Source organism: Triticum dicoccoides, chromosome 2A (genome assembly GCF_002162155.2).
Source record: "Triticum dicoccoides isolate Atlit2015 ecotype Zavitan chromosome 2A, WEW_v2.0, whole genome shotgun sequence".
Taxonomy (NCBI): domain Eukaryota; kingdom Viridiplantae; phylum Streptophyta; class Magnoliopsida; order Poales; family Poaceae; genus Triticum; species Triticum dicoccoides.
In genome coordinates, this window is record NC_041382.1 from 73,308,240 (window position 1) to 73,323,256 (window position 15,017).

The 15,017-nt window shown below is 46.2% G+C and overlaps 1 protein-coding gene across 1 annotated transcript; it reads right to left on the reverse strand.

Moving 5' to 3' along the window:
- Positions 1 to 12,819: 12,819 nt before the first annotated feature.
- Positions 12,820 to 13,996, reverse strand: LOC119353366 (protein SRC2-like). The gene has a single exon (XM_037619972.1). The coding sequence runs from the start codon at positions 13,877 to 13,879 to the stop codon at positions 12,899 to 12,901; it is 981 nt and encodes a 326-aa protein (XP_037475869.1). The 5' UTR covers positions 13,880 to 13,996; the 3' UTR covers positions 12,820 to 12,898.
- Between the last annotated feature and the right edge of the window lie 1,021 nt (positions 13,997 to 15,017).

The window sequence follows — 15,017 nt, forward strand, 5'->3', positions numbered from 1 at the left end:
GTAAAAACTTGCAACAACAAAGTAGAGGACGTCTAACTTGTTTTTGCAGGGCATGTTGTGATGTGATATGGTCAAGGCATGATGCTGAATTTTATTGTATGAGATGATCATGTTTTGTAACCGAGTTATCGGCAACTGGCAGGAGCCATATGGTTGTCGCTTTATTGTATGAAATGCAATCGCGATGTAATGCTTTACTTTATCACTAAGCGGTAGCGATAGTCGTGGAAGCATAAGATTGGCGAGACGACAACGATGCTATGATGGAGATCAAGGTGTCGCGCCGGTGACGATGGTGATCATGACGGTGCTTCGAAGATGGAGATCACAAGCACAAGATGATGATGGCCATATCATATCACTTATATTGATTGCATGTGATGTTTATCTTTTTATGCATCTTAACTTGCTTTGATTGACGGTAGCATTATAAGATGATCTCTCACTAAATTATCAAGAAGTGTTCTCCCTGAGTATGCACCGTTGCCAAAGTTCGTCGTGCCCAGACACCACGTGATGATCGGGTGTGATAAGCTCTACGTCCATCTACAATGGGTGCAAGCCAGTTTAGCACACGCAGAATACTCAGGTTAAACTTGACGAGCCTAGCATATGCAGATATGGCCTCGGAACACAGAGACCGAAAGGTCGAGCGTGAATCATATAGTAGATATGATCAACATAACGATGTTCACCATTGAAAACTACTCCATCTCACGTGATGATCGGTTATGGTTTAGTTGATTTGGATCACGTGATCACTTAGAGGATTAGAGGGATGTCTATCTAAGTGGGAGTTATTAAGTAATTTGATTAATTGAACTTAAACTTATCATGAACTTAGTACCTGATAGTATCTTGCTTGTTTATGTTGATTGTAGATAGATGGCTCGTGTTGTTGTTCCGTTGAATTTTAATGCATTCCTTGAGAAAGCAAAGTTGAAAGATGATGGTAGCAATTACACGGACTGGGTCCGTAACTTGAGGATTATCCTCATTGCTGCTCAGAAGAATTACGTCCTGGAAGCACCGCTGGGTGCCAGGCCTGCTGCTGGAGCAACACCAGATGTTATGAACATCTGGCAGAGCAAAGCTGATGACTACTCGATAGTTCAGTGTGCCATGCTTTACGGCTTAGAATCGGTACTTCAACGACATTTTGAACGTCATGGAGCATATGAGATGTTCCAGGAGTTGAAGTTAATATTTCTAGCAAATGCCCGGATTGAGAGATATGAAGTCTCCAATAAGTTCTATAGCTGCAAGATGGAGGAGAACAGTTCTGTCAGTGAGCATATACTCAAAATGTCTAGGTATAATAACCAGTTGATTCAGATGGGAGTTAATCTTCCACATGATTGGGTCATTGACAGAATTCTCCAATCACTGCCACCAAGCTACAAGAGCTTCGTGATGAACTATAATATGCAAGGGATGAACAAGACTATTCCCGAGCTCTTCGCAATGCTGAAAGCTGCGGAGGTAGAAATCAAGAAGCAGCATCAAGTGTTGATGGTTAACAAGACCACTAGTTTCAAGAAAAAGGGCAAAGGGAAGAAGAAGGGGAACTTCAAAAAGAACAGCAAGCAAGTTGCTGCTCAGGAGAAGAAACCCAAGTCTGGACCTAAGCCTGAAACTGAGTGCTTCTACTGCAAGCAGACTGGTCACTGGAAGCGGAACTGCCCCAAGTATTTGGCAGATAAAAAGGATGGCAAGGTGAACAAAGGTATATGTGATATACATGTTATTGATGTGTACCTTACTAGAGCTCTCAGTAGCACCTGGGTATTTGATACTGGATCTGTTGCTAATATTTGCAACTCGAAACAGGGACTACGGATTAAGCGAACACTGGCAAAGGACGAGGTGACAATGCGTGTGGGAAACGGTTCCAAAGTCGATGTGATCGCGGTCGGCACGCTACCTCTACATCTACCTTCGGGATTAATATTAGACCTAAATAATTGTTATTTGGTGCCAGCGTTGAGCATGAACATTATATCTGGATCTTGTTTGATGCGAGACGGTTATTCATTTAAATCTGAGAATAATGGTTGTTCTATTTATATGAGTAATATCTTTTATGGTCATGCACCCTTAAAGAGTGGTCTATTTTTATTGAACCTCGATAGTAGTGACACACATATTCATAGTGTTGAAGCCAAAAGATGCAGAGTTGATAATGATAGTGCAACTTATTTGTGGCACTGCCGTTTGGGTCATATCGGTATAAAGCGCATGAAGAAACTCCATACTGATGGGCTTTTGGAACCACTTGATTATGAATCACTTGGTACTTGCAAACCGTGCCTTATGGGTAAGATGACAAAAACACCGTTCTCCGGTACTGTGGAGAGAGCAACAGATTTGTTGGAAATCATACATACAGATGTATGTGGTCCGATGAATATTGAGGCTCGTGGCGGATATCGTTATTTTCTCACCTTCACAGATGACTTAAGCAGATATGGGTATATCTACTTAATGAAACATAAGTCTGAAACATTTGAAAAGTTCAAAGAATTTCAGAGTGAAGTTGAAAATCATCGTAACAAGAAAATAAAGTTTCTACGATCTGATCGTGGAGGAGAATATTTGAGTTACGAGTTTGGTGTACATTTCAAAAATTGTGGAATAGTTTCACAACTCACGCCACCCGGAACACCACAGCGTAATGGTGTTTCCGAATGTCGTAATTGTACTTTACTAGATATGGTGCGATCTATGATGTCTCTTACTGATTTACCGCTATCGTTTTGGGGTTATGCTTTAGAGACGGCCGCATTCACGTTAAATAGGGCACCATTAAAATCCGTTGAGATGACGCCTTATGAACTATGGTTTGGCAAGAAACCAAAGTTGTCGTTTCTTAAAGTTTGGGGCTGCGATGCTTATGTGAAAAAGCTTCAACCTGATAAGCTCGAACCCAAATCGGAGAAATGTGTCTTCATAGGATACCCAAAGGAGACTGTTGGGTACACCTTCTATCACAGATCCGAAGGCAAGACATTAGTTGCTAAGAATGGATCCTTTCTAGAGAAGGAGTTTCTTTCGAAAGAAGTGAGTGGGAGGAAAGTAGAACTTGACGAGGTAACTGTACCTGCTCCCTTGTTGGAAAATAGTACATCACAGAAAACTGTTTCTGCGACACCTATACCAATTAGTGAGGAAGCTAATGATGATGATCATGAAACTTCAGGACAAGATACTACTGAACCTCGTAGATCAACCAGAGCGAGATCCGCACCAGAGTGGTACGGTAATCCTGTTCTGGAAATCATGCTGCTAGATCATGATGAACCTACGAACTATGAAGAATCGATGGTGAGCCCAGATTCCGCAAAGTGGCTTGAAGCCATGAAATCTGAGATGGGATCCATGTATGAGAACAAAGTATGGACTTTGGTTGACTTGCCCGATGATCGGCAAGCAATTGAGAATAAATGGATCTTCAAGAAGAAGACTGACGTTGATGGTAATGTTACTGTCTACAAAGCTCGACTTGTCGCAAAAGGTTTTCGACAAGTTCAAGGGATTGACTACGATGAGACCTTCTCACCCGTAGCGATGCTTAAGTCTGTCCGAATCATGTTAGCAATTGCCGCATTTTACGATTATGAAATTTGGCAGATGGATGTCAACACTGCATTCCTGAATGGATTTCTGGAAGAAGAGTTGTATATGATGCAACCAGAAGGTTTTGTCGATCCAAAGGGAGCTAACAAAGTGTGCAAGCTCCAGCGATCCATTTATGGACTGGTGCAAGCCTCTCGGAGTTGGAATAAACGCTTTGATAGTGTGATCAAAGCATTTGGTTTTATACAGACTTTTGGAGAAGCCTATATTTACAAGAAAGTGAGTGGGAGCTCTGTAGCATTTCTGATATTATATGTGGATGACATTTTACTAATTGGAAATGATATAGAATTTCTGGATAGCATAAAGGGATACTTGAATAAAAGTTTTTCAATGAAAGACCTCAGTGAAGCTGCTTACATATTAGGCATTAAGATCTATAGAGATAGATCAAGACGCTTAATTGGACTTTCACAAAGCACATACCTTGACAAAGTTTTGAAGAAATTCAAAATGGATCAAGCAAAGAAAGGGTTCTTGCCTGTGTTACAAGGTGTGAAGTTGAGTAAGACTCAATGCCCGACCACTGCAGAAGATAGAGAGAAAATGAAAGATGTTCCCTATGCTTCAGCCATAGGCTCTATCATGTATGCAATGCTGTGTACCAGACCTGATGTGTGCCTTGCTATAAGTTTAGCAGGGAGGTAACAAAGTAATCCAGGAGTGGATCACTGGACAGCGGTCAAGAACATCCTGAAATACCTGAAAAGGACTAAGGATATGTTTCTCATATATGGAGGTGACAAAGAGCTCACCGTAAAAGGTTACGTTGATGCAAGCTTTGACACTGATCCGGACGATTCTAAATCGCAAACCGGATACGTTTTTACATTAAACGGTGGAGCTGTTAGTTGGTGCAGTTCTAAACAAAGCGTCGTAGCGGGATCTACATGTGAAGCGGAGTACATAGCTGCTTCAGAAGCAGCGAACGAAGGAGTCTGGATGAAGGAGTTCATATCCGATCTAGGTGTCATACCTAGTGCATCGGGTCCAATGAAAATCTTTTGTGACAATACTGGTGCAATTGCCTTGGCAAAGGAATCCAGATTTCACAAGAGGACCAGGCACATCAAGAGACGCTTCAATTCCATCCAGGATCTAGTCCAGGTGGGAGACATAGAGATTTGCAAGATACATACGGATCTGAATGTTGCAGACCCGTTGACTAAACCTCTTCCACGAGCAAAACATGATCAGCACCAAGGCTCCATGGGTGTTAGAATCATTACTGTGTAATCTAGATTATTGACTCTAGTGCAAGTGGGAGACTGAAGGAAATATGCCCTAGAGGCAATAATAAAGTTATTATTTATTTCCTTATATCATGATAAATGTTTATTATTCATGCTAAGAATTGTATTAACCGGAAACATAATACATGTGTGAATACATAGACAAACTTAGTGTCACTAGTATGCCTCTACTTGACTAGCTCGTTAATCAAAGATGGTTATGTTTCCTAACCATGAACAAGGTGTTGTTATTTGATTAACGAGGTCACATCATTAGTTGAATGATCTGATTGACATGACCCATTTCATTAGCTTAGCACCCGATCGTTTAGTATATTGCTATTGCTTTCTTCATGACTTATACATGTTCCTATGACTATGAGATTATGCAACTCCCGTTTACCGGAGGAACACTTTGTGTGCTACCAAACGTCACAACGTAACTGGGTGATTATAAAGGAGCACTACAGGTGTCTCCAAAGGTACATGTTGGGTTGGCGTATTTCGAGATTAGGATTTGTCACTCCGATTGTCGGAGAGGTATCTCTGGGCCCTCTCGGTAATGCACATCACTTAAGCCTTGCAAGCATTGCAACTAATGAGTTAGTTGCGGGATGATGTATTACAGAACGAGTAAAGGGACTTGCCGGTAACGAGATTGAACTAGGTATTGGATACCGACGATCGAATCTCGGGCAAGTTGCATACCGGTGACAAAGGGAACAACGTATGTTGTTATGCGGTCTGACCGATAAAGATCTTCATAGAATATGTAGGAGCCAATATGGGCATCCAGGTCCCGCTATTGCTTATTGACCGGAGATGTGTCTCAGTCATGTCTGCATTGTTCTCGAACCGTAGGGTCCGCGCGCTTAATGTTACGATGACAGTTATTATGAGTTTATGCATCTTGATGTACCAAAGTTAGTTCGAAGTCCCGGATATGATCACGGACATGACGAGGAGTCTCGAAATGGTCGAGACATAAAGATTGATATATTGGAAGCCTATGTTTGGATATCGGAAGTGTTCCGGGTGAAATCGAGATTTTACCGAAGTACCGGGAGGTTACCGGAACCCCCCGGGAGCTATATGGGCCTTAGTGGGCTTTAGTGGAAAGGAGAAAGGGGCAGCCCAAGGTGGCCGCGCACCTCCCCCCTTCCCTAGTCCTATTAGGACTAGGAGAGGTGGCCGGCCCCCTCTCTCTCTTTCCCCCCCTCAAGGAGTCCTATTCCAACTAGGATTGGGGGGGGGGGATCCTACTCCCAGAGGGAGTAGGACTCTCCTGGCGCGCTCCCCTTGGCCGGCCAGCCCCTCCCCTTTGATCCTTTATATACAGAGGCAGGGGGCACCTCTAGACACACAAGTTGATCCTTGAGATCGTTCCTTAGCCGTGTGCGGTGCCCCCTGCCACCATATTCCACCTCGATCATATTGTAGCGGTGCTTAGGCGAAGCCCTGCGACAGTAGAACATCAAGATCGTCACCACGCCATCGTGCTGACGGAACTCCTCCCCGACGCTTTGCTGGATCGGAGCCCGGGGATCATCATCGAGCTGTACGTGTGCTAAGAACTCGGAGGTGCCGGAGTAACGGTGCTTGGATCGGTCGGATCGGGAATACGTACGACTACTTCCTCTATGTTGCATCAACACTTCCGCAGTCGGTCTGCGTAGGTACGTAGACAACACTCTCCCCTCTCGTTGCTATGCATCACCATGATCTTGCGTGTGCGTAGGAATTTTTTTGAAATTACTGCGTTTCCCAATAGCACATACCTTGACAAAGTTTTAAAGAAGTTCAAAATGGATCAAGCAAAGAAAAGGGTTCTTGCCTGTGTTACAAGGTGTGAAGTTGAGTAAGACTCAATGCCCGACCACTTCAGAAGATAGAGAGAAAATGAAAGATGTTCCCTATGCTTTAGCCATAGGCTCTATCATGTATGCAATGTTGTGTACCAGACCTGATGTGTGCCTTGCTATAAGTCTAGCAGGGAGGTACCAAACTGATCCAGGAGTGGATCACTGGACAGCGGTCAAGAACATCCTGAAATACCTGAAAAGGACTAAGGATATGTTTCTCATATATGGAGGTGACAAAGAGCTCATCGTAAAAGGTTACGTTGATGCAAGCTTTGACACTGATCTGAAGATTCTAAATCTCAAACCGGATACGTGTTTACATTAAACGGTGGAGCTGTCAGTTGGTGCAGTTCTAAACAAAGCGTTGTGGCGGGATCTACATGTGAAGCGGAGTACATAGCTGCTTCGAAAGCAGCAAATGAAGGAGTCTAGATGAAGGAGTTCATATCCGATCTAGGTGTCATACCTAGTGCATCGGGTCCAATGAAAATCTTTTGTGACAATACTGGTGCAATTGCCTTGGCAAAGGAATCCAGATTTCACAAGAGAACCAAGCACATCAAGAGACGCTTCAATTCCATCTGGGATCTAGTCCAGGTGGGAGACATAGAGATTTGCAAGATACATACGGATCTGAATGTTGCAGACCCGTTGACTAAGCCTCTTCCACGAGCAAAACATGATCAGCACCAAGGCTCCATGGGTGTTAGAATCATTACTGTGTAATCTAGATTATTGACTCTAGTGCAAGTGGGAGACTGAAGGAAATATGCCCTAGAGGCAATAATAAAGTTATTATTTATTTCCTTATATCATGATAAATGTTTATTATTCATGCTAGAATTGTATTAACCGGAAACATAATACATGTGTGAATACATAGACAAATAGAGTGTCACTAGTATGCCTCTACTTGACTAGCTCGTTAATCAAAGAAGGTTATGTTTCCTAAACATGAACAAAGAGTTGTTATTTGATTAACGGGATCACATCATTAGGTGAATGATCTGATTGACATGACCCATTCCATTAGCTTAGCACCCGATCATTTAGTATGTTGCTATTGCTTTCTTCATGACTTATACATGTTCCTATGACTATGAGATTATGCAACTCCCGTTTGCCGGAGGAACACTTTGTGTGCTACCAAACGTCACAACATAAATGGGTGATTATAAAGGTGCTCTACAGGTGCCTCCAAAGGTACATGTTGGGTTGGCGTATTTCGAGATTAGGATTTGTCACTCCGATTGTCGGAGAGGTATCTTTGGGCCCTCTCGGTAATGCACATCACATAAGCCTTGCAAGCATTGCAACTAATGAGTTAGTTGCGAGATGATGTATTACAGAACGAGTAAAGAGACTTGCCGGTAACGAGATTAAACTAGGTATTGAGATACCGACGATCGAATCTCGGGCAAGTAACATACCGATGACAAAGGGAACAACGTATGTTGTTATGCGGTCTGACCGATAAAGATCTTCGTAGAATATGTGGGAGCCAATATGAGCATCCAGGTTCCGCTATTGGTTATTGACCGGAGACGTGTCTCGGTCATGTCTACATTGTTCTCGAACCCGTAGGGTCCGCACGCTTAAGGTTTTGATGACAGTTATATTATGAGTTTATGCATTTTGATGTACCAAAGTTTGTTCGGAGTCCCGGATGTGATCACGGACATGACGAGGAGTCTCGAAATGGTCGAGACATAAAGATTGATATATTGGAAGCCTATATTTGGATATCGGAAGTGTTCCAGGTGAAATCGGGATTTTACCGGAGTACCGGGAGGTTACCGGAACCCCCCCGGAGGTATATGGGCCTTAGTGGGATTTAGTGGAAGAGAGGAGAGGTGGTCAGGGCTGGGCCGCGCGCCCCTCCCCCTAGTCCGAATAGGACAAGGAGAGGGGGGCGGCGCCCCCCTTCCTTCTCTCTCTCTCCTTTCCCCCTTCCCGAATCCTATTCCAACTAGGAAAGGGGGGGGGAATCCTACTCCCGGTGGGAGTAGGACTCCTCCTGGCGCGCCCTCCTCCTGGCCGGCCGCAACCCCCCTTGATCCTTTATATACAGAGGCAGGGGGCACCCCATAGACACAAGTTGATCCACGTGATCATATTCTTAGCCGTGTGCGGTGCCCCCTTCCATCATAATCCTCGATAATATTGTAGCAGTGCTTAGGCGAAGCCCTGCGACGGTAGTACATCAAGATCATCACCACGCCGTCGTGCTGATGGAACTCTTTCCCGACACTTTGCTGGATCGGAGTCCGGGGATCGTCATCGAGCTGAACGTGTGCTAAAACTCGGAGGTGCCGTAGTTTCGGTGCTTGATCGGTCGGGCCGTGAAGACGTACGACTACATCAACCGCGTTGTGCTAACGCTTCCGCTGTCGGTCTACAAGGGTACGTAGATCACACTCTCCCCTCTCGTTGCTATGCATCACCATGATCTTGCGTGTGCGTAGGAATTTTTTTGAAATTACTACGTTCCCCAACACTATACACAAAGGAGTCAAATGTCTTGATGTCTCTACTGGCAGAGTCTATATATCTAGGGATGTTGTCTTCGATGAATCTGTTTTTCCTTTCAAGTCTCTTCATCCAAATGCCGGTGCCCTTCTTCGAAAAGAAATTCTACTACTTCCGGAGTTTGATCAAGGGGGTGATAACAATTGTGCTAACCAATGTACTAACATTTCTTCTAGTTCTACTCCTGGTACTATGCCTGTGCAGGTGCATGAAGAAAACGGAGTTCAAAACGGTCAAGATGATCAAAATCCAGTACAAAATGATGCTATATTTGATGTGTATGAGGAAGAAGCAGCAGGCGTGGAGCACGAGGAAGATGCGGCGGCGCCTGCCACGCCTGTGCGCCGATCCACCTTGGATCATGGGCGGAGATCCGCGTGGGATCACGCGCCTGTCAGCCGACAGAGGAATCAGCCGTCCCCAGCCCGCTCCGCATCTGCCATGTCAGCGCGCATGCAAGGGACATGAGAGGACACGGGATCTCTCTCGTCCGGCGCGCACATGCAGGGGACAGGAGCGCCAGGCTCGGGATTCTCTGCTCCGGATTACTCTGTGGACTCGGCCGTCGCTAGTTCGGGTCAAGCCACACCGGGGTCTACTGGATCCAGTACATCAGCACAGTCTGCACACATGGATGGGTCGCTAGGATCTTCTGCCACCAGCCAGTCTATGCAATCTCCTGTGCAACAGCAAGAACAGCCTGCTAGTACTTCAAGGATCATGACCCGGCTACAAAAAGGTATTAGAAATCCTAAAATAAGAAGGGATGGCACTATACCATATGGAATGTTATGTGTTTCAGGTGAACCAGCAAGGTTGAGTGATGCACTTGGAGATCCTAAATGGAGAAAGGCTATGGATGAAGAGTATGATGCACTCATGAAAAATAAAACATGGCACTTGGTGCCAAGTCAGAGAGGTAAAAATATTATTGACTGCAAGTGGGTCTATAGAATTAAAAGAAAAACAGATAGCTCCATTGATAGATATAAAGCACGTCTAGTTGCAAAAGGATTTAAGCAACGATATGGTATTGATTATGAGGATACCTTTAGTCCAGTTGTGAAAGTTGCTACTATAAGACTTGTGCTAGCCATTGTTGTTTCCAGGGGATGGAGTCTTCGCCAGCTAGATGTTCAGAACGCGTTTCTGCATGGTGTTCTGGAAGAGGAGGTCTATATGAGGCAACCACCAGGATATGAAAATAAACAAACACCTCGTTATGTTTGCAAGCTTGACAAAGCTCTTTATGGTCTGAAACAGTCACCTTTAGCATGGTTCTCAAGGCTAAGCTCACAGTTGAAGCATCTTGGGTTTATTCCATCCAAGGCAGATACATCTCTCTTCATTTATAATAAGGCAAACACAATGATTTTTGTGCTCATATATGTGGATGATATTATAGTTGCAAGCTCTTCACAAGATGCCGCTAATGCTCTCTTGCGTGATTTGAGTTCAGAATTTGCTTTGAAGGATCTTGGTGATTTACATTTCTTCTTAGGCATTGAAGTTAAGAAGACACAGGATGTCATAGTGTTGAATCAAGAAAAATATGCCACTGAACTTCTAACTCGTATGGGAATGAAGGATTGCAAACCCTCACCTACACCATTGTCTTCTTCAGAACAACTTTCAGCATATCAAGGAGAACCTCTTAATGAAGAGGAGAGCACAAAATATAGAAGTGTTGTTGGAGCTCTACAATATTTAACTTTGACACGGCCAGACATATCGTTTGCTGTAAACAAGGTTTGTCAATATTTACATGCTCCTACCTCCACTCATTGGACGTCTGTCAAAAGGATTGTACGATATATTAAACATACTGTGAGTTTGGGACTTCAGTTGAGACGTTCTAGTTCCACACTTGTCAGTGCTTTCTCTGATGCTGATTGGGCAGGATGTGTTGATGACAGAAAGTCAACTGGAGGATTTGCAGTATTTTTTGGTTCAAACCTTATTTCTTGGAGTGCCAGAAAACAAGCCACTGTGTCAAGGTCAAGTACATAAGCTGAATACAAATCACTAGCAAATGCAACTGTTGAAATTATTTGGGTGGAATCTTTGCTTCATGAGTTAGGAATCAAGCAACTTCGTATATCTTGTCTATGGTGTGATAACTTGGGAGCAACCTACCTTTCTGCTAATCCAGTGTTTCATGGTAGAACCAAACACATTGAGATTGATTTTCATTTTGTGCGTGAAAGGGTTGCAGAAAAAAAGTTGGATATACGGTTCATTCCATCTAAGGATCAAGTAGCTGATGGATTCACCAAAGCTTTGCCGGCCAAGTCTTTTGAAGAGTTCAAGAGAAATCTCAATATAGGATAGTTTAGATTAAGGGAGGGTGTTAGACTTTGAGTAGTTTACTTCATGTAATCTTAACCTATCTCTATCTCTCTATCTCTCTCTCTCCCGTATCCCTGTCTATTTCCTATACCGAACCAGATTGGATTTCTTTCTGGTCTCTCTTGTACGCCACGGCAAGGCATTGTTTGCCCCATACAAATATACACAACTCGGCTCCCTCGAGGAGTAGGAACGCTTATACCAAATCTTACAGACTAGCCCTTCGCCGCCGTTTCCTTTTACTAGCGACTAACGAGAGAATCCAAAAATCATGCGCCCATCCCATGCTTCCGTTTCCTTTTATCAAGTCGAACAGAAAACAGAAGGAACATTCTATTCCTACGTGACTTTCTTACCAAATCTGTATGTGATATCTTTGTTTGGTTTGTAATAACTGCCCCACGATTTTAGGTAACAGAAGCAATCCAATTCAATTAGTACATAAGTTTACGTAAAAATCATTCTTAGGAATATATCACTACTAAAAAGAAAAAGAACGACAGAGACAGGCACGATCCTATAATCACGGCGCCATCCCACGTCTAACTTCACGTCAGATTTGATCCGTTAATCACAGCAAGGCCCGCACACAAAAAATCATGGGTTCATGCACGCACTACAATACTTGCATGCGACAGAAAAACTGCTAAGAAGGAAACATGCACAGTTTCATGGCTAACAATGGCGCCCGCCGGTCGGCGCCCGCCGCGTCCTGTCGCTTCCATGTGTACACCACCGCCGGTCTGGACCATCGAGCGCCCTACACCTCCTCTTGCGCTGTCTAGCAACCCCTCGTGCGCGTTGTGCCCACATCGACGGTGACCACAGCCGGTCCTCTCGGTCCAGCCCGGGCTGGAGCGCGGTCGGTCCGAGCCCTGAAATCAGGACCGCCCAGCTGGTCGGTCCGGTCCGGTCCGGTCCGCCGGTGGCCGGTCAAAACGGCGGCTCGGTCAAGGACCGGACCGGCCCGGACCGTGTCCACCCTGAGGCTCGTCCCTTATTATTTATACTAAAATTAAAGTTAGGAAGGTTTTTTGAAAAATAAAAAAACAAGCGCACGCCCGGCCGTGCGGAAACGTGGGCGCAGAGCGCGCGGCGGCGGGGAGATATACTTCGCCGTTGTGCACACCGTGGCGATGAACCGCATGGAAGCGCGCGACGGCTGCGCTAGCTCGATCTTGCGAGTCGCCACCAAAACTTCCAAGTAGGAGTAAATCAAATCAACTTTATTATTCAGCTTATAATAATTAATAAGTGATCAACTCGATGGATGTGCATGCTGGCTAGTAGCTAGTACACGGCGGCCCCGCGGACCCCGCTCCACTCGCGGGCCATCCCGGCCCTGTACCCGGCGTTGTACGCCGCGGCGTCCGACATCATGTCGCCGGCGCTCAGCCCCATGCGGCCCAAGTCAGCGCCGCCGTTATTCCTCGCGTTCGTCCACGGCGAGCCGGCTGCGTTGTACCCGGCTGCTGCTCTTTGAGGCGCCGGGGGCGTCGCCGTGTGCCCGGAGGCTTGGAGCGGCGGCGGCATCGACAGGTGCCCGTAACCGTAAGCCTTTGAAAGCGGCGGATGCAGGGCCATATGCCCGCTATAATCCCGCGGAGACGGTGGCGAGGACGACATGTGCGCACCGGAACCGGAAGAAGCCTGCGCGGAGTGCGGCGGCGGCGGCGGCATGAGCGTCGGGGCCGGCATGTAGGCGTACGGCTGGTGGTGATGGAACGACGGCCGCGCCGCCACCGGGTACGCGACGACGTGGTCTTCTTCGTGAGCGGCAGCGTGGTCGTGGTGCGGGTGCGGCGCATGAGGGTGAGGCTGCGGCAGGACGACGCCGCCGAGGCGGTAGGAGAGGTAGAGCACGCCGTAGGTGTCGGCGGGGCGGTGCACCCTGCGGACGTGGTAGACGGCGAACTGGGGCGGGCGGGGGCCGAGGTCGCGCGGGTCGCGGAAGGAGCCGCCGAGGCCGAGGACCTCGGTGAGCGGGACGACGACCTCGCCGACGTCGCGGTCGCCAAGGGAGCGCTCGGTGCGGAGGAGGACGTGGAGGCAGCCGCTGGCGCCCGCGGCGGCGGTGGGCGGGACGGTGAAGCGGAGCGTGGTGTTCCAGGTGGGGTGGCGGCCGCCGTAGGGGTCGGGCGGGGTGCACTGGCGCGTCATGGGGTCGCCGGAGATGGTGGCGACGGCGTACACCTCGAGGCGCGACATGAGGTTGACGTTCTTGAGGTTCCTGGCCGACTGGAGGGTCACCTCCAGCACCCTGTACGCCATGCTACCTGTCTAGCTTGGAGCTCACTCACTCACTCACTCACTCACTAGGTAATGAAGCTAGACAGATGTCCTGGTTGCAAGTGTTTGATTGGCAGGTGCTGGTGTGGCTTTGCTTGAAGCTAGCTGAGAGGTATGCAGCACCTTGAGTGGGTAGTGTATGTATAGGAGGAGGAGGTGTGGGCCCAGAATTCCAAAAACTACGTGAGAATTCAGATGGGAAACTTCCGGGCTGGTTGCATACAGAATTATGTATATTCAGATCAAATAGCACTTCTGAATTCCGGCATGGATGGTGAGCCATCTATCTAAAACCAATGAGAATAAGCTGTTTCTGTTTTTGAAACAACAGAAAAATAAACAAAAAAAAAGTTATTAGAAACTAAGCTGCTTCAAAGTTCAAAGAGGCGGTCATCTTTTGTTTGCATGCATGGGTTGCTGTGGATAAACCCCTGGATATACATACATCTATCCGTCTATGCATCTCCAAAGGAGTGTGCATGTCAGTTAAAGTGCTACCACCTCTTCCGAGTCGTCAACTGGACGAGCATCCAAAACGAAAACGACCGAGGGCTGCGTGCACACATGTCACCATATGCGTACCATGTTGGGTAGCAGTGCCACTGAGCTGCTTGGATAAGGTGGAACAGAAATTGCACGTACGTGGACGTGGTGATCACCTTAGCATAGTGTGGATATGTGGATTGGATCCACCCTTCGAAATTTGCATAGCATCAGTTCCTGCCCAGGAAAGCAGTACGCGGTTAAACGAAATAGTTAGTATAAAATTGAGTCATCTATTTTGAAACGGAAGAAGTACTTCACTTGACCAACTTTGACCGATATGGATGGTGATTTCGTGACTTCTATGCCCTCGGCTCCTTGGCCAAATGGACTACGTACGGCCAGGAGCATGAAGCTCATCCCAATCCCAGTGACAGTGAGCAACACGGTCGCAGTGCATAATTGGCAGCCGTTGGTCTGCAGGTCAGCTGATGGGTTCAATAGGGTCAGACGCACTGTGTGTGCTAAGTACGGTAGTAAAGAAGCCTTTTCCGTCTCTGTGTTCAGAAGAGTTCTTTTGTTATCTATAAAATTTTGTTAGTGCTATATTTGTATTATTTTATTTTGTACAAGTGTT